At 35.0% G+C, this 20,075-nt stretch overlaps 1 protein-coding gene across 3 annotated transcripts; it reads left to right on the top strand.

Annotated features, from left to right (window-relative positions):
• Positions 1–546: 546 nt before the first annotated feature.
• Positions 547–19,886, top strand: ZRANB2 (zinc finger RANBP2-type containing 2). Of its 3 annotated transcripts, XM_058538294.1 has the most exons (11): positions 550–801; positions 3,228–3,280; positions 3,372–3,480; positions 4,557–4,639; positions 10,710–10,786; positions 11,067–11,201; positions 12,417–12,586; positions 14,125–14,211; positions 16,143–16,301; positions 17,376–17,449; positions 17,999–19,886. In XM_058538294.1, the coding sequence occupies exons 1-10, from the start codon at positions 746–748 to the stop codon at positions 17,407–17,409; spliced, it is 963 nt and encodes a 320-aa protein (XP_058394277.1). In that variant the 5' UTR covers positions 550–745; the 3' UTR covers positions 17,410–17,449; positions 17,999–19,886. The 3 variants fall into 3 exon arrangements, with proteins under 3 accessions (XP_058394276.1, XP_058394278.1, XP_058394277.1); XM_058538293.1 differs by lacking the exon at positions 17,376–17,449 and having other exon boundaries at positions 547–801; XM_058538295.1 differs by lacking the exon at positions 17,999–19,886 and having other exon boundaries at positions 548–801; positions 17,380–17,443.
• The last annotated feature ends 189 nt before the right edge of the window (positions 19,887–20,075 follow it).

The following is a 20,075-nucleotide window of genomic DNA, read 5'->3' as shown; positions in this document are numbered from 1 at the left end:
ACATAAACTAAATTTTTAAAAGCAAAGGAATAAACCCAAAATACAACAGAATATTACCTCTGGAGGAAAGCAAGGGGATAGGACCAGAAAAGATACAGGTAATTTTAACAATATTGGCAATATCCTAGTTCTAAAATTACTGGTCGGTTCTCGTGAGTACATTGTTACAATAGACGTGTTACATCTATTTATGTATCACATAACAGTACGTTTCTAAACGATATCCCCTGCGCATAACGAAAGAACAAAGGTTTCAGTCCTTTATTAAAAGAACCTCTCCAAAAACTTGAACAGCCCACGGTACCTCATCCCCCAAGCCTAGGTTGAAATAGCCGCCATTCCAAGCCGCAAACTGATGACGGTCACTTCCTCCTCTGCCTCCCTAGCTCCGCCCACCCGAGCGGAAGTCCTTTCCTTTCGGGTCCTCCGGCCTGTAGGGGGCTCTCCGAGGCTTCTAGTGCCACGAAGTCCTCCCGCCCGGGCTGTCCCTGCGGCGCCTGTTAGTTTAGCTCTAGAAGACACATTTGCATTATCACTTTTTCGGCCAGAAAAAAATCGCACAGCCATCTTACCGTGGACAATAACGTTCACACTCAAAGCAGGCCGAGTGGCCTCATCATCAAAGCCTGACGCAGTGGTGCGTAGGAGTCAGGCGGCGTGGGGACAGCCCCGATTGCCGAAAGTCCCCGGCCCGCTTCCTCCTGTGAAGACGTAGCTGCGGGTGGCTGTGGTGGCTGCGTCCAAGATGTCGACCAAGAATTTCCGAGTCAGTGACGGTGACTGGATTTGCCCTGACAAAAAGTGAGTTCAAGAGGGGTCCCGAGTGGGGGCGGGTTCACCGGGGGAGGCCTTCTCAGGCCGATTGAGCATTTTCCGTTTCCGCGACCTCCGGTGCCTTCCGTCGGGTGGAGGCGGCGAACCGCCGGCTCCTGGCGGGAAGGAGGCTCCTCGTCTCCTCACGGTGGTTTTTCGGGAGCGTTTGTTTTGAATGTGTGTTCAGCGTCTCCTCGACATTCTTTGTCCCGGACAGCCCCTCTTTTGGAGAGCCAGAGGGCCTGCCCTCTGCCCCACACCCCGTCCCGGGCGGGTTTCGGCGATAAGGGAATCGGCGGCGCCGAGGCCGCTCGCTGTCGGGTCTCCCCCCGTGACTTTCCCCCGCAGAACTTCACTCGTGTTCGCGGAATGCGTTGCTTTCTCGAACCTTTTGCTTCTCCTAGTCCACGTTGGGGTTTTTTTTTTCTTTATTTTTGTTTTTCTATCTCACACTTTCCTCTATACCGTTTATGCTTTTTTCCCAAACGCTATCCTTCTTTGGTTTGGGAAATTGCGACATTTTTTCTTGACTGATCTTGAATTTCCCCGCGAGAATCGAACCTTTCGCCTCGTGAGAGCGCAAAGGCAAGAGGCCTGTGTCTTCGCCTGCCCAGCCCCGGAGATGCCTGCGGCGGAGGAGCACGTGTCTTAATGGCTCTGCCTTTTGACATTATTGCTGAAGCCAGTGAGCTCTATTAAATTGTTTGTGAGGTTTTATTGAAGGGTGCTCACGTAGGTGTACCTGTTTGGAAATATATGGAAATTGCTGTGGAAGGTAATTGTCAAGAAAATGGAATGCACTACTCATGTTCCAGTGAAGACGATTGATTTCTTGTCCCTGAGCTAGCCGTGGATATCATATAGGGTCCACGGTGGTAAACAGGAAGAACTTTGAGGCAGACAAACCTGGGTGGCATTCCAGTCCTATTGCTTATAGACTGTGTAACTATGTAACTGTAGATGATTTAACTTTGCTAGAAGACTGGGTTAGGGTAGCTCTCTTACGGTGAATACATGAAATAGCATAGATAATGTTATTTCCTTAGCATGTGTCTTCTATTTACATTTTAAGCAGTTTAAATGAAACATTGTCCTGTTTTTTCACGTAGTGAAAATTGATAGCCGTCAATTGCGTAAAGCTTAAGATGACCTGAAGGGTCCAGAGTAGACAGTATTGAATAGAACAGAAATCTCTGCTCTGAATAGCATTGCTCTGAGTGGTCAAAGACTATTGAAAACATTGGAAAGGTTAGAACAACTTCTGACTTTTGTGTTGTTGGTCACTTGTAGAATAATGTGTTTTTGACTGTGTCATTAATGACGACACACCCAAATATTTGAGGTAGGTCTCTAAGAGAGTGCATTGCAACTCAGTTACAAATACAGGAATAGAATATTATTTGTACAATGTGTATAAATCCAGAAAACATCTTTGGAATGTATTTTTAATGTTTATTGGGGTCATAAAGGATATTCTTTAGGGGGAAAAACAACCTAAAAATTATTTGGAGTACTTCAGTTTAGTGTCCATTCCATACTTCACATCTTTATTTCATGCTAGTATAACACCTAAAAAAAAAAGTAATCAGCTTTTTAGAATTTAAGCTTTACATGTTATTCAAAGCATTTAACTGTTAAGACCATGTTAGTGTACCCAATAATTTTTTGTTTTTAATTGTTTGCTGAATATAAGCATGAAATGTTACTGTGTTACTCTGTGTATTGAGATTATTGGTTTCGGTTATAATTTTTTTCACCTAGCCTTCAGAGGTTTGATTAATACCCCCCAAAACTCAGTTTCCTTGTAATTATTGACACTATTTATATTTTTAGTCAGTACAACCTATCTTCCTTCTTTCCTTACCATTCCACGTCCTAGTTGTGAAAAGAGCGTTTTACCAAGATCCATGAAGCCCTCTCAGATTTATCCATTTTCTTCCTGTTGGTCCACCCTTAGGATTTTGTATTTCTTATAATACTTAACACATTTTTGTATATATCTTCTTATTTTCCATACTGGGAGTTTGAAGTTTCCTTGAACTCTCCAGTGCCTCATCAGTAATTTTTGAAGTGGAGTCAAATCTCACTTCAGCTTTACAGGGGGGTTCATTATAATTAATGATATGTAGTAATATGAGGATGATGAGGCACAAAGATCCTCAGTGACTTACCAGGATCACATAACTAGTAAGTGAAGGATTGGAGTCTCTTATCCTGGACTTGTTGCTTCAAATCATAAATTTTTTCCATCTAAATTGTGAGGATTTAACTTGGGCATTAACGTGACTGAAATGGTAGTATAAGTTTTGGATCCAAGTATATAGTGAGGACACATTAAAAAGTGGTATATATAGAATTTTTAAAATTATATGATTTAAAAGATATCTATAAATTTTTTTTTACTTTATTTTCAGATGTGGAAATGTAAACTTTGCTAGAAGAACCAGCTGTAATAGATGTGGACGGGGTAAGCCTTTAAGGAAACTTCTGTTAAGACTGTATAAACAGATCATTCCTTTATTTCCCCAGATTCATATTGCATTATTTTCTATTTTCAGAGAAAACAACTGAGGCTAAGATGATGAAAGCTGGGGGCACTGAAATAGGAAAGACACTTGCAGAAAAGAGCCGAGGCCTATTTAGTGCTAATGACTGGCAGTGTAAAACGTATGTGTTTCAAATTATCGTGCACTCTTTCTTCCTTAATAATATATCTAGCCACTACTTGTTAATGTTACCAACTCTTATTGGTCACAGTGACAAGCCAAGGTAACCTTTTAAATCAAAGGTCTTTTGATTGTTACTCAGTCTGTATTTGATATATAAGTATTAAGAACTTTAATGGTAATAGTAGTTGTGGCTATGATGGGTTATGTATACCAGTAAACAAGTGCTTAAGGTGAGCTAACATCCCAAAAAAATGAGGGAAGAGTATTTAAAAGCACTAAAGCCTACTTCTTTTAAGTGTAGAAAAATCGCAGAAACTTTTAGCCTCTATCATTAGTGCGAAATACACAACAAAATTTAGTTGGCCTATTTACAAAGTCATTTTAGATTCATAAGTTGCGTGCCATAAATAATTATTCCTAATTGGATAGGTTTCTTAATATTTTTGATTTTCAAGTTCTCTGTTGATTCTTTTCAACTTCTTTTCAACATTCATCTGTTATGCAGATGAATCAAGTATATATGAAAGAGGATTGACTCACAAGAGGTTCTTACATAAATTTATGATTCTATAGATATTAAATTTGTATTGGAGAATTTTCCAGCAACAGATTAAGTCACTGGATTTGTGGTGTGCTATGGAATTCAGTGTCTGAACTGATTCCTCAAAAAAACAGAAAAAATTAACATTATTTGGAGGATATAACCTCACTCTTCTTTGTGGTGGATGTGGAGACTGAGAAATCAGTAGAACCTTTGATTTAAAATGTTATTTTTCTCCCCTAAGGCATCAGAATCTCTGTAGATATAATTTGTCACATATGTCTCACAAAGTGACAAAGACGATCTTCATACTATGTAGCTTTTGCTTCTCTGCTTAAGTAGTTCAGTCTATCATTGGAACATACATTCTCTCTTTAGAAAACATACACTGGTACGTTTTCTTTGTTTGCAGTATCCTTAGTAAACATTTCTTTGTGGTAGTTTTTATCTTATAATTCTAGAATGTCTAAAAATATACTATGTTTCTTGAGTTGTCTTATAGTCTGTTAATTTGATATTTTTCACTTCTAAAGTTGCAGTAACGTGAACTGGGCCAGAAGATCAGAGTGTAACATGTGTAATACTCCAAAGTATGCTAAGTTAGAAGAAAGGACAGGTAAGATACAGTCAAATTCTAACTAAATGATTTTAAAAGAACTAAAAATTGAATCAATAATTATATCACCTTCTCGTAAGAGCACAGTAATTGAGGGTTCTGTCTATTCTACTCTTATGTTTTTTGCCTTGATTTTTTTCCCTCATACCCTAAAAAGTCATCTTTTGTTTCATAATTTCACAATTTACAAAGTGCAGCATTAGAGAGCCCTATTCTAACAAATAGTGACGTTGGGATACTTTCAGAAATGCTTTATTCCCCTGCCTTTTCTTCCACTAGTCTAGATGTTGGTTATTAGTAATGATAGAGTAATACCATTTTTTTGTTCGTTTGATATCATAGTGTGACAAAACAAAAGGCAGAGAGAGGCACCAAAGTATTCATCTAAATCTTAGGCAGTAATTCTCAAACTTGGCTATGCATTAGAATCATTTCAGAGACTTTAAAAATACAGATTCCAAAAGCAGCACTCTATTGAAGCTCTTAGAGGGTGGGTTCCAGAAATCTGCAGGTGGTTCGTTGGTGTTTGGTAACCGTTGGCCTAAATAATAGCTTGCCGTTGCCTCTGTGTTATCAGTGGTGAGATGAAAATATTTACCTAATAGAATAGAGTTTTCCCATTGTCAGCAGTTAGCCAAACCACATTATCAGTACACTTCAAATTTGATTTTACCATTCAGTGACTCATACATCATATAATCAAAGCCTTCTTTCTATATATAGTCACTTTGTCAGACCTAGGCTTGGTAAACTATGTCCCTGTTTCTTTTCCTCCATGACTTTAGACCATTTCTACTGTCTGTCTAGATTCTGGGGATAAGAGACCCACTCAAGAGTCTTTTGGACCTAGCCCTTCCAGACTGCAACAGAAATTCTAGTTTTATCCTACTTCCCCCCTCTTTTTTTAAAATTTATATTCCCACATGTGAGAACATTATAGCCTAATGTCCTTGATATTTTTTCTTTTTCAATCCTCAAATCCTGCTCCTCTCTTCTCATTCTCAGGAAGTGATCCTGCCTTTGTACTGCTCGAGTAGATTAAGGCCTTCTAATAAGAGTCTCCTTTTTTCCTTCACTCATCTTGTAATACATTTTTTTCCCCTGTTTTTTGATCTTTTTGTTCCCCCTGCTCCTCTGTTTGTTCATTCTGTCTCCTTTTTAGTTTCATCCTTTTCCACCTGGCCACAGAATGTTAGGGTTCTTCAAGGTCCAATCCCTAAGCTCTCTTTCTTTCCTTTATATTTTCTAGGCATTTTCTTCCAAGGCCTAAGTTGTTTTGTTTTGTTTTTGGTGAGGAAGATTAGCCCTGAGCTAACATCTGTTGCCAATACTCCTCTTTTTGCTGAGGAAGATTGGCCCTCGGCTAACATCTGTGCCCATGTTCCTCTACTTTAAATGTAGGACGCCTGCCATAGCATGGCTTGATAAGCAGTGTGTAGGTCCGCACCCAGGATCCAAACCCGCGAACTCCGAGCCACCAAAGCGGAGCACGCGAACTCAACCACTCCATCACTGGGCCAGTCCTCCCAGGCCTAAGTTTTAAGTAACCATTGGCACGCCATGTTACCCAAATTTATGTCTTTAGCTCAGACTCCCTGACCCATATATCCAGCTGCCTATTCAACATCACCATATAAATGTCAAACTCATTATATTCAAACTAAACTCATGATTTTCCCCCAGGACCTGGCCCTCTTCTAGTAATCTCTTTCTCATGATTAGTACCACCTGCCATATGCTTGTTACATAAGCCAGAAACCTGGATGTCCTTAGTAACCCCTTCATCTCTCCTTTACCCCTCAAAAGTCTTTTCCATCAGGCTTAGGCGGAGATGCCACTATATCTTGTCTTGGAAAAAACGCCACTTAGTTGGTGTCTGCACATATTCCCCTCCTGTCCAGTTGCAGCCAGAGAATTTTTGTTTTGTTTTTTCAAAATTAAAAACTCCATTTGTTTGAAACCATTTGGATTGCTTTTAGGATAAAGTCCAAAATCTTTAACAATTTTAAAAATTGTAATCCCAAAAGCCTTTTATTTATGTACGTTCTGTTAGGCCTATTTTGTGACTCTTCCTTTAACGAAAGTCACTGTCACACGAGCTATAGTCTAACAACTGAAGTCCTCAAAGTTTGTTTGACACCTTCTCACTTTCCTTTACTCATTGTCTTTTTTCCTATCATTCTGGTATCTTGACCCTTTCCCACTTCCCTGGCTATAAGTAGTTCCTTTGTTGGTCACAGTTGAAGGTGTGAACTAATGTACACTTGTTACTCTCCAGTTTCTCTTTACTGTTTGTAATAAGGAAGTTCCAAGGTTCAGGGGAGAATTTGCTAAGCATGGGACAGGCTGTAAATAAAAGAAAACCTGGTGGACTACTTCTGAAAGATTGCTGACTTCTGCATAATCCCATCAAATGATTGTGCAATAATTTACTTAGCCCTTCTCCCATTTTTGGATTTTGGAGTTATTTCTATTTTTGTTTTTCTTTTTTTAACCATTAAGGATAGCTGCAGTAGAAACAGTCTTAATACATTGTGATTTTTATTCTTTTGAATTATTTCTTTAGACTAGATTCTCAAAAGTTGTATTAATTAATTGTTTAAAATATAGAATATAGAATTTTCAAGTTAGTGTCTTAGTTCTTCCTTTGAAGTACATGTTATATTCATCCCCTTTTCTCTCTTCATTTCCATTGTCACAATGCTACTTCAGGCCTGTTATAAACCGGTGTTTGATGCTTTACTGGCTTCTGCTCACCTTTTCATATTTTCCTGTAAGACAAATTTGAAAATATTTTTATTGTAACACTTGCTAAAAGCCTATAGAGGTTCTCAGTCACTTGTTTGATCTAAACTGTATTTTAAAGCCTTCTTAAAAAAACTCAGATTCTTTAAATGGTACCAGAATTGTGGTTTCTGTACTCATTCACTGAAGCAGTATTTATTGGCCCTTGTGCAAGATGTTGGGGATGCTTGGAGGAGCAAAACAGACATGTAGAGTCAAAGATTAATGATGTCGTCTTTGAGAAAGCAGTGTTTAAGCTAAAAAGTGAAAAATGAGTTGCCTGGGTAACAAGTTGAAAGTTCATTCCAAGCAGGGGCAAACGGCTTGTGTGAAGGCCCTGAGGCTTGGAAGAATTGAGCTTATTGGATGAACTGGTTAGCTCCAGAAAACACCTCAGAAGTAGGCAAGGGCCATGTCATTCTTAGTAAGGAGTTGATATTTTATTCTACATATAATGGGAAGTATCTGAAAGATTTACAACAAGGGAGTGACCCACCTAATTTTCTTTAAACGTTGCTGGTTGGTAGTAAAAGAATTAGGGGGAAGAGTGGCAAGAGTGGAAGCAGGGAGACCTTCAAACCAACAGAATGAAGGAAACACACATAGACTATGCCAGTGATTCCTCTAACTCACCTTTATTCAGTGGAAATGATATGCTTGAGTTTTTTTGTGAGAGAGCGCTACTGTATTTTCCCATGTATAAGGAGAGAGTTCATGAGGTGGATTTGTTTCTTGGGTTTATATAACATACCTTAATAATCTCTTTGTTGTCAACAGATTATTTAGGTTCTTTCTCTGTGGCCTGTATGAGAGAACATGAAAATAGCTTTGTATTTGCTATGATGCTCATTTTAGAGTAATTTTACTTATGTAACTATGCAGAATTGCCTGTATGAGTTATAATTCACTTTCTAAATCTTGCTATAATTTACTCGTTAGCTCTCTGTATTTGCCATATCATTTTTTAGCTGTAGATTACTAAATGTGAGTAAAGAACTCTGCTGAATTATTTTCCATCTAGATCCCATGGATTTTTAACCTACTAAGTATTTTGAAGTTTAGATCTTTACTATGAGTCATCTCTTAAAATTTGTTGTTATCAAACTACTCATAGCTTAATCTCAGGACTTACTGATATGATGTTAAATATATCGAGATAAGAAACTATTGTTGAATTATAACTGTCCACAATGTTTTTAATAGAAATTAACATTGAATATGAGCTATTTTCTTCTCTAGTTGTACTTGTTTCTATCTTGTTTTTTTTGTGAGGAAGATCGGCCCTGAGCTAACATCTGCCAATCCTCCTCTTTTTATTTTTTTATTTTTTTCTTGCTGAGGAAGACTGGCCCTGGGCTAACATCTATGCCCATCTTCCTCTACTTTATATGGGATGCTGCCACAGCGTGACTTGACAACCGGTGCGTTGTTGCGCGCCTGGGATCCGAATCTGCAAACCCCAGGCCGCCGCAGTGGAGCACGCGCACTTAACCGCTTGCACCACTGGGCCGGCCCCTTGTTTCTGTCTTTTATATTTGATATTCTCTGCAAAAATAGAGCCAAGATTTTACTAAGGAAAAGTTGTTTTTTGTTAGTGTCATCAAGTTGATTCCGACTCCTCGTGACCCTGTGTACAGCAGAGCAGAACCCTGCCTGGTCTTTTTGCACTATTTTCTTACCTTCCAGACAATGCTCTGCTGCTATTCATAGTTTTTTCCCATGGCCAATTTTTTCGGAAGTGGGTGGCCAGGTCCTTCCTAGACTGTCTTAGTCTGGAAGCTCCAATGAAACCTGTCCACCGTGAGTGACCATGACCCTTCTGATGTTTGAAATACCAGTGGCATAGCTTTCAGCATCACAGTAACAGGCTGCCGCCACAGTATGACAGCTGACAGACGGTGATATGGTTCCCTGACCAGGAAATGAGTCCAGACCACAGCAGTGAGAGCACCGAATCCTAACCACTAGACCACCAGGGCTGGCTAAGGAAAAGTTGTTATTGGTATTTAATATACTCTTCACTGTATATGAAATGCACATAAACAAAAGGAAATTCTTGTATATTACAATTGGAGTCCATATTGTCTCTGAAACAAGATAGGAGGAGGAGGAAAAGGATGATATGCAAGTAGTCCAAGGATAAACACTGGTACATTGCAGTTTTCACTGTACAAAGTGTAATAAAGAAAAGAAAGGCTATTATATTAATGTGATTTTTTTTTCTTAAGAAAGCTAAATTTGTTATTGGGACAGTTATATGCTTTTTACCGTTTGTTTGTGACTCTTTAGGAAATTATGGGGTAAGGGATCATTTTTATAATACCTGTGACTGACAGATTTAAAGTCACAAATCCTAAATTTTCTGAAAATACTTACTAGTTTATAAAGTTATTTAACGTTTTGCTGGTTCATGAAATCCTTAAATCTGGGAATCACTGCCCTTATGTATTAGTACTGCTCGAGAATGTGTGACGTAGTTAGATTGTGTTGCTTTTGGCCACATACCTCTCTCTCATTTTTTCAATGGGAGATTTATTCAAAATCTCTCATTTTACTTTCTCTAAAACACACTGTTTTATTCCAATCTTCGTTAAGCCTATATCAAAGACCTGTCAGTCTAATTGTAGGTATTAGTTGTGATATCAAAGAATGATGGTTTGCTGATCTTGATTACTTTTTAATAGAATATTTTCAATTTAAAAGTTTACTGGCTACTTCAGAGAACCTGAGTGACTTTTAACTATTTATTGAAAACAGTTGCATTAAAACTAGTTTAGATGTCCTTTATGATGTCATTATATTTGCCTATATAAGGAGTTTTTCAAGTTCTAGCTACAAGTTAGCCTAGCAAAATTTCAGTATATCAAAAGATTTCAGACTGTCTGCAACTGGTAAACAGTAAACTTTGATTCTTACTGAGCCCACTCCTCCCAGAAGAATTATGATAAACTATAGAGGAAAGTCCTTTGAACACTTGATTATAGCAGAGGTTTGAGGAGATGTTTTCCACCCATATATTCCATGTATTGCCTAAGTCATGCAGGACATTTTGAAATTGAGAACAGTTAGAAGTGTAGCCGCAGGTCTTTTCCAGCTAAGGTATCTAACTTTGAGACTGTTTCTGTAGTGATTTTTATTTTTAATATTCTTTTTTAAAGACTAGTAATTTATTAGATGGATAGGAAAGTGTTGTTGATAAGATTTTCTTTTTCTCTGTTGCTTGGAGGTGTTAGCTTTGTTACCTTAATGAATTGTCATACAATAATTTATGCCCCTCTTTTTTTAGGATATGGTGGTGGTTTTAATGAAAGAGAAAATGTTGAATATATAGAAAGAGAAGAATCTGATGGTGAATATGATGAGGTAAACTATACATTAGTGTGCAGGTTGAATACAAATTAGAAAAACATGTTAGACAATATCTTAAATGAAAAGGAAGAATACTAAATGTATCTTATTTTTATAAGTACACCTTGAGTCTTGTACAGCAGCTTATCATTTTGTAGGAAATCATAATTGACTCAAATATATAATTGACTTAAAAATATATATTAACTTAAATATATAAAAGTAATTTCTTAGAAAAATTATTAATTTTAATACATTTTCAGCTGACAGAAATATTATGAAACTTTTTCTTTAGTTTGGACGTAAAAAGAAAAAATACAGAGGGAAGGCAGTTGGTCCTGCATCTATTTTAAAGGAAGTTGAAGATAAAGAATCTGAGGGAGAAGATGAGGATGAGGATGAAGATCTTTCTAAATATAAATTAGATGAGGTAAACGATTTTTGTCCTATTTCTCCTTTGTCTTATTTGAGCTATGACATACATATGAATGTTTTTGATGACTTTTGGCCTGTGCTGAAGATAAGGTCTCCCGTGTACTATTCGTTCTCACAAAAGTGTTGAGCTTCCACTCTGCCAAGCACTGTTCTGGTTCTGGAGATATAGTAATGACTGAGACAGAACCACCCTTCTCTTAATGGAACTTAAGTTTTAGAGGGGAAAAGACATAAATGAACAAAATAATTTAGATAGCCATAATGTTATGAAGGCACATGATGTGACAATGTAATGTTGTGACAACACGTGATGTGACAACAGATATTGAAAGTACTTTGGTTTCAATGGGTGGGAGATTTCTGAGGAGGTGAAATTTGAGCTGAGATTTGAATAATAGAATGATATGAAGGAACTGGCTATAGGAGCTGGGGTCAGAGCACTTTCAGGCAGAGAGAACAGCTAATAAAGGTTCCCTAAGTAGGAAACAAGCCAGCAACATTCAAAAAATCACGCATAGGCTAGTGTGGTTAGAGCAGAGGGGAGACCATGATGATGGGGACAGCAACCACATTAGGTCTGTTGACATTCATTCTGTGGGGCCTGAGTGTAAAGTTTTATGGTCGGATGTATAGATCCAGATTCAGGGTATTTTGGAGTCTGATAAAAATAGGCCCTTGAATCCAACTATAAACAAGTCAATGTGGAACAATTTTTAAAGTTTTTAAGAAACAAATGAGGTATGTTTATCTGATCTGTGTTTCAGAGTGATTGTCAATATATTGAGACTTTGGCGAGACAGAACAGATTTCCAGAGTTAGCGAGACCCCCTAAAAGGTTACTGTGATAAAGTAGAGAAAAGAATGAAGTTCTGAACTAAGACTAAGGGAGATGTATTCAAGGACTTTTAAGGGAGTAAAACTGAAAATTCTTACCAGCTTATTTGGTAATGCATTGTGACAGAAAAAGAGGAAATGAGTATGACTTCTAGATTTTCTTTGAAATGTCTGAGATAGTCATCAAGTCTGTTTAGTTGAGATGAGGAATGTAGTAGGCAGATTTCAGGATTGAGAATGAATTTGCTGATATATTAGTGACACCATAGATTCATATGGAGATGTCCAGTACACAGAGCTATTCATCATTCCTAGTAGATAGCATTAATATCTAAATGTGTAAATATAAAGTATAATTGACTCTGAATTTTATTAGGATGAGGATGAAGATGATGCAGATCTCTCAAAATATAATCTTGATGCCAGCGAGGAAGAAGATAGTAATAAAAAGAAATCTAATAGACGAAGTCGCTCCAAGTCTCGATCTTCACATTCACGATCTTCATCACGCTCATCCTCCCCCTCAAGTTCAAGGTCTAGGTCCAGGTAAACGGGTACAGGTCAAGGGTAACACCAGTCAAAATGTCAGTATCTAACTTCTTTATTTATAAATTTTGTTTTTCTTGACTGAATAAGCTTTCCTTTTTGTTTTTGAGATTTCATTCAAGTCACCTTTTAAAAGATAATTTTTTCTCTCTCAGTGCTGTGAAGTTATTGTCCAATATTTTCAAAAATGCAGAATTTTAATATGAAACTTCTATAGTCCATTTTAGCACCTTGCCTTTTATTAAAATAGACTCTAAAAATTCAATTAAATCATTACATATAGTTATATTTAATTATCTAAATACATACTTTATATTTAGGAATTTTTAAGTAAATTGAAGATTTTATATTTTCACCGATGATATTAAAGGCTAGCATAGAAATTTTCTAGGCATTAATTAAATCATTGATTTTTACACAATATTTTGATAATTTACTTTGGTATGGGTATTCTGAATAAAGGAGCAAATTCAGCCATGTTAGTTCTATTAGCTTAACACTCATAATTTTGAGATGTCCAGGAATAAATTAGAGGATTCAATTGATTTTGTACTTGAATATTATTTTGTTAGTAATGTAAAATTTTAATATTTCTTAATTGTGTAGTCAACAATAAAAATAAAATTTTAGGTGGGAAAAAGCAGTACCTTATATAAATAATGTTCCCTTGGAGAATTCCTATTCACAGTTAAGTGAAACTGTGGGAAATGAATTTTAATAGTATTTAGGAATAAAATATTAGCTAATTGAGTACTTAATTAGATAATTGTTAATTGAGTATTATAAAGCTTGAAAGCTTAAAAGAGTGATTATAAAGATAGTATTTTTAAGATGAAAATGTAATCTTTTTCTGCAGGTTATTATTTTAAGGGACAAATTAAAGATGTAAATTAGGCTATAAATGAATTTTATTTCATTTGTGATTTTTAAAATTCAAATGGACCATATCTCCCCTTGTGTCGTTTTTCAATAATATAATTGCCTACAACAACGAGAGGATTTTTAATGTATTTTCTCTTTAATTCTCTTAACTTTTGAGTAGACAGAAAAGCAGAGATTAAACAAACATACACATGTCAACATTTAAAGCTTCAGAGTAGCTAGTGACCAAGGAAATAGAAGGAATTTTACAAAGGAAATTGATAGAGATATTTCAGAGAAGTTAAATATAAATTGCAACATTCAGTATTTCTGGATGTGTACGTCTTGGGTTTTAAATATTTGTGAACATAAAGTATTCATGGTTAACAAAGTGTTAATGCTGAGTTTTTATTTGTACAATCTTGAGTGATTTTTAGAGTAATTTGTCAAACTTTGAAAGTGATGATTGATTATTTTCAAAAATTATTAAGTTTTGGCATAAATATTAAAATGATAAAAAGTTTAGTTACCTGAAAATATTGTGTTTTGAAAACATATCTCAAACAGTTTCTTTTTATGTGAAAATGAATTCTAATGCGTTTTCTTTCTTTCAGTGTTCATATCACAAAGCTCAATTAAGTGGTTCTGGAAAAAAAAATCCTTCCATGTTGTTCCAGGTCCCGTTCAAGAAGTTCTTCCAGTTCGCAGTCAAGATCTCGTTCCAGTTCCAGAGAACATTCGAGATCTCGTGGGTCGAAATCAAGGTGAATGAGGTAGCATCTCTCTGTAAAGCAGAGAGAAAAAATATTTAAAGGCTGCAGAAGGCGTTGCTGCTTTTTTCCCTCTTTTTTTGCTTCTACTTGTCGATTTTATTTTCGCATTAGAAAACTAATGCTCTTGCCTCAGCTTAATTTTCTCACCATGAGATGTTTCCATTGCCAGCAGTGTGCCAAAGACATTCCCATGATTGAATTAAGGTGGTTATTTTGCATTATGCAAGGTTTGTTGTTTTTGTGCTAAAATGTGATGAAGTAGGAAGATGGAGCCAAGTCTTATCACCAAATCTCTAGTACATTTTGTTTGCAATAGTAGTACAAATAAAATTAGAAATATGCAAATAAAAAGTTTACTCTGGTTTTAAAAGGAAGAAAAATAATCCTGCTTCAAAATAGATTTTGTTTTGCAAGGCAGTTGTTTCCATATTTACAGACAATTTTGTCATTTATGTCAGATAAAGTGGAAGTTTTATACATTTTTCCATCTCTGTAATATTACGCAGAATATTATAAACAGTACGTGTAGAACAGATACTCCTCTTAAATTCCACAAACTAAGTCAAGAAGTATGGTTGGTGAGTCTATGTAGGATGTGGTCTTAAGCATTATTGTTAACTTCAGGTTGCATTTAGTCAAACCTACAGAAGGAAAAATAGTTTATAAAGAAGCAAATGAGATAGTGTTTATTCTCTTGAAGTTTTTTCTAAATTTTGTCAAAATATACTGCCTTTCTTTTTAATTTATTGATATATTAAAGGCATCTAACATGAATAGGAAAATGATTATAATTCCACTTGTGTGGAACTTGTCACTGAAGATTAGTGGTAGCTCTTTGGGTAAAAATTGATTAATATTAAAGCCAAATCTGTAGCATTAGACGGCAGCTGCAATTTAATGACATTAAGGAGAAAAGAATCGTATGCATACTTGTGTATTAAGCCAATACAAAATAGAGAGGAATGAGTTTATTACTGTTATGTATTACCAATGTTTTAGTCTTTTTATTTGGGTGCTTCTTAGTGAAGATCTTTAAGTCCTAGTTCCCTTTGGGAAGCACTATAATTAAGGTTTACAGAACAGCCTTCATATTCTTTCCAAACATTTTTTTCATTGCTTATAACTTTCCAAAGAATTCTCCTTTTGGGCTTTCTGATGTTATTTTAAGCCCAAAGGTGAATTTTTTGGGAAGTTTGAGCTAAATTACTTCAAAATATGTAAATGAAGAAAAAATTTTGCATTTAAACGTTTGCACATTTACCTCTACCTGAAACATGTGAATGTCAACACTTCATACTTCATGAATAGTGGTCCTTCATGAAAATAAATATTGTTAATATAAATCAAGTTTTAAAGTTACTCATTTTATTTTTCTTTGAACATTTAGTAGTTTAAAAGTTATTGTTCTTTCCCATTCCTGTCCCTTATCCCTGCTTTTTTTATAGCAACTTAAATAGTAAGTTGCATAATTTCCGCAAAGAATTATGTATATTTTCCTCAGGAAGTTGAATGTAAGATAAATATTTTTTCCCCAAATGCAAGAATGTATTTTCTAGACATAAAGTCATGCAAATGCACAGTTACCTGTTCATTTTGCTATTTATGTGTACTTTAAAATGAAAGCCTTAAATTTTAAAAAAAAGAACTTAAAATTTTACTTTAACATTTTAAGCTGGTTTTTAATTATGTGATGAACACTTTAATTTTAGAAAATTAAAAAGAGATGAAATTAAAGTAAATGTATTAAATAGAATTTTTTTATGGTTGAACCAGAAGTCTTCTGTTGAGTAAGCAGTAAGTATTCTTTCTCATAAAATTTTCATAGTTATAAATCCTGTTTGTTTATTTGGAGCTGTTAACTAAACAGTCTACCTCATTTCTTCTTTTAATGAAATGTTTGATTTGTTTCTCAATCAATGAAGATCCAGCTCCAGGTCCCACAGGGGCTCTTCTTCCCCACGAAAAAGATCTTATTCAAGTTCATCATCATCTCCTGAGAGGAACAGAAAGAGAAGTCGTTCTAGATCTTCTTCATCTGGTGATCGCAAAAAAAGACGAACAAGATCACGGTCACCCGAAAGGTTTGGGTTTCTGTAGAAATAAGAATGGGTGTTCTTAAGTGTGTTTTAATAGATTAACTAAACTTCCTAGTCAAGGATTAGATTTTCATTATCTTCTTTGTTCCAACTTTAAATTATACTTTTCAACTTTGAACTTCAAAAACCAGATTAATTACTTTGTTTATCCTGTGTACTTTGATCGGGTTGTTTACAAAAGTTGTGTATCAAACCACTTTCTTCCACTATCTGATCATTTTATTGTTTAAATTTTTATTTTCATATATAATTATTATAGCCAACTCTCGGTTATTTCTGTCTTTAAAGATTTTAAATCAGAAGCTGTATGTTGAAGTAATTTAGTGGTTGATTTTTATGTGTATTTATGCTATTGATTTTACATTAAGTATTAGAAATTATAGAATTCTAGGGCATCTAATAAAAAAATTATTCTAGATCGTTGGAAATCTTTCCTCATTTAAATGTGTAAATGAATTTCCACAGCAAATTATTGTTTCATGCCCTTTTATCTATAAGGAAATGGTTCTTGTAGCTAATACAATTTTCATCTAGCAGTCAGAATCCATTTTTTTTAGAGAAAGACCTTTACTAGATAACTGTCTGTATTGCCATTTTTAAAATTTAGAGAGTGTAAGTGTCATCTGTCAGCCTTTTCTGCAACAGGCTAATTATTCAGTTTCATTAATTTTCTCTTGGTTCTCAATGTATAATTATATAGTCATTTTAATGGCTTCCTTTGTAATCTTTGCAAATTTTCCATGTCCTTTCAGCCTGTGAAAGTAAGGATTAGGTAAAGCCTGATTATTGCTGGGTTCGGTGGTAGGATTACCTGATGAATCCTACTTGTACAGAATGATTAGTTTTGCTTCTTCACATTTTGAAGTTTAGATATTAAGGTTACACACACCTAGTCTTGTTGTTGTGCATTTTATTCCTTTGTAAGAAAATTACTCTGTACTTGAGTGAAACTCATTCTGTTCCTTTCTTACCACTTCTGCAGATTTTTATCTTAGCCACATATAATCCCCCTAGTTTGTTGTCATCTAAACTTAATGAACATGTTCTCTATTCCATAAGCCAGGTGATTGGTGAAAACACTAAACAACTTTGAGCCCAGGGCCAACCCCTCGGAACACCACTACTTTACCCAGGTTGATATATTGACTTATTCATATTAGCTGCATGAATATAACCCTATAACTAGTTGTGCAATCATCTTGTGTGACCTAGATTTCCAAAACGTAATTATTTATGAATATATATTCTCATACACAGAAGCCTTGCTGTATCTGTTTTACATAAAGACATATCACACTATCTACAGTGTATCACAGATATTGGTTTAGTCACACTTCCATTACAAAGTTTATGTGCCTTTATTGTATATTATCTGTAATTTTATACATTTTTGCAAGGCTTCCCTTCATTATCTTAAATAATTGAGAGGTGGCTATATCTTAAAATGAGATTTATTTTTAAGTTATAGAGAATTTTAAACTATGTTTGTACTGTTACTGGGCTCACATCCAAGGTCTAAACACTAGTTAATTTTATGTGTATGCGTTTGTATCTTAGATTTTAATTATTCCTTTTGTCAGCATAATGAGGTTTAATTTCTGTATTCTTGAAGTCTTATGAAGGAATGCTGATATCTAGCTCAAGCTTACTAGATTACCTGCTTTCTTCATTATGTCTTACAGGCACCACAGGTCATCTTCTGGATCATCCCATTCTGGTTCCCGTTCAAGTTCAAAAAAGAAATAATGTATTAAAATTTACATCTTAAAAAACAATCTAGTACAGTGCATGAAGCATATTTTTTAAGAAGTTGGTGTCTTACTTGGTCAGAAGTGCTAAATCTGCTAGTAGAGGTGCATGCCTTTCATTGCTTTTCAGAACAATACAGCTGTGTTTATTTGTGAAATTAAAAGTAAATAGTATTTTAAGCCATAATGTCCCAAAATAGATGCTCTATTTATCATTCATTATTTACAACCATCTACTTCATTTAAAACCATTTCAGCTATAACAAAGTACTTTGTTTCCTAATTTGAACTTTTGTTTTCTCATTTCCAAATATGAACTGTCTGTTGACTTAAGACAGGATTACCTGGGCTTGCCTGAATTTTGGGCATGGAGGCAAGGCTGTGGTAAAATAGTTGGAAACAATCTGTATGTTAATATTGGAAAAGAAGTCAACCTATTTATGGTAATCTATGTCAAAGTGATTCTTATTAGATAAAGTTAAACTAGTTGTAAGACAGCCACGTGGAGACTTCTTAAATTATTTTGAAATTTCCTATGGTAAGGGTGCCTCAGAATCATTGTCTCACTTTTATTCAGTTTTACTTTTTGCACCACCACATTTAATGCAGAAAAATCTTGTGAATTGCAGAAGGAGAAATGTGTTAGTCATTTCTCCCTTTCTGACGTGATTTTGAGCAAGAACGTATAACAGTTCATCTCTTCTCTACTGATATGGTTGTCTAATGAGAAAAACATCTTATTTCAAAATGTTTACCTTAATATGTTAAGAAGTGCTCTGTGTGATATCTTTTAGAAATCCAGTTATCTCTAGGGTAGACAAAGCTAAATCATAGTTAATGAAGAACAAATTGAAGAAAGCTTCTGAAGTATGATTCTCTTTGGGTGAAAGACCAACAGAGACAATTGTGAATTTAAGTGAACATTTGCCTTGAGATGTTTAACTTTAAACACACTGCATAAAATTTTCTTCTGAGTAACAAATGGATGCCTGGTTCTCTGCATGACATAAGCAGAAATAATTGTTCCTATTCACTTAAAATTACTTATGGCTTAAAATACTTTCAGAGTTTGTTTTATTTTTCAAAATTAAAATCTGGTCACTTGAGCTGCATTTTGTCTTCTGGTTTAAAAACAAAAAGGTTTCTCTTAACAGTATCTTCAGTGACAATGCAAGGTAAGTATATTAAGGGAAATCGACACTTGTGCTTGGGGACTTTTTGTCATGGGGATAAGTACCGACTTTTTCTTGTTTGTTTTTTCCCCTTAACATTAATGTCTACTACAATTAAAATGTTTTAATGTATCTAGTAGACAGACCAAACAGAATTATATTTGTTTTTGATTTTAAAATGAGTGATTTCTCTCTTCACCTGATCTAAAGATGAAAGCAAATATCTTATGTAGAAGTATTTTGATAATATTTTTACAGTGAACGTCCCCTTGGTTTTTTATGTCTTAATTTTCTTTGCTGCGTTTACTGTAGGTTGCACAAGAACTTTTATTCTATTGTAATTGTGCCTCAGACTTCTTGAAAGTCCACCTTCTAAATTGCCCAAATGATCTAGATTCTACATGTTATTGTTGGTTTATTCTTGTGCTTTCTGTATTTAAAACTTTGGCTGTACTAAGCAAATGCAAGGTTATAAATTTAGCTAATAGTAGTTTACAGACAATTCAGATGATTATGATTTCATTTGGTTTAACTAAGCTGTACTAGTTCATTTCATAAGGAAATGATGCTGTAGACAAATGTAAATAAAGCTTGTGAGTCAAGCATAAAGTGGTGTTTGTTAGAAATAAATTAGAATTTTTAAGCTCTGACTTCATGTTCATTTTTAAGCTGTTTATAGTCTTGTTTGTTACTTTTGATTGTGCATTTTAAACTCTATATTCACTTACCCTTTATATAACATTACTTTATTTTTATGTATGAGGGCTTGGTTCAAAACAGTCCAAAGTCATTATCATTATAACCTTGGGTACTCAAAATTTTTGTGACTTTTTTAAAAT

The sequence above is a fragment of the Diceros bicornis genome, chromosome 4 (genome assembly GCF_020826845.1).
Source record: "Diceros bicornis minor isolate mBicDic1 chromosome 4, mDicBic1.mat.cur, whole genome shotgun sequence".
In the NCBI taxonomy this organism is placed as follows: Eukaryota; Metazoa; Chordata; class Mammalia; order Perissodactyla; family Rhinocerotidae; genus Diceros; species Diceros bicornis.
The sequence above is the reverse complement of the archived record's forward strand: the minus strand, read 5'-3'. Positions and strand labels throughout refer to the sequence as shown.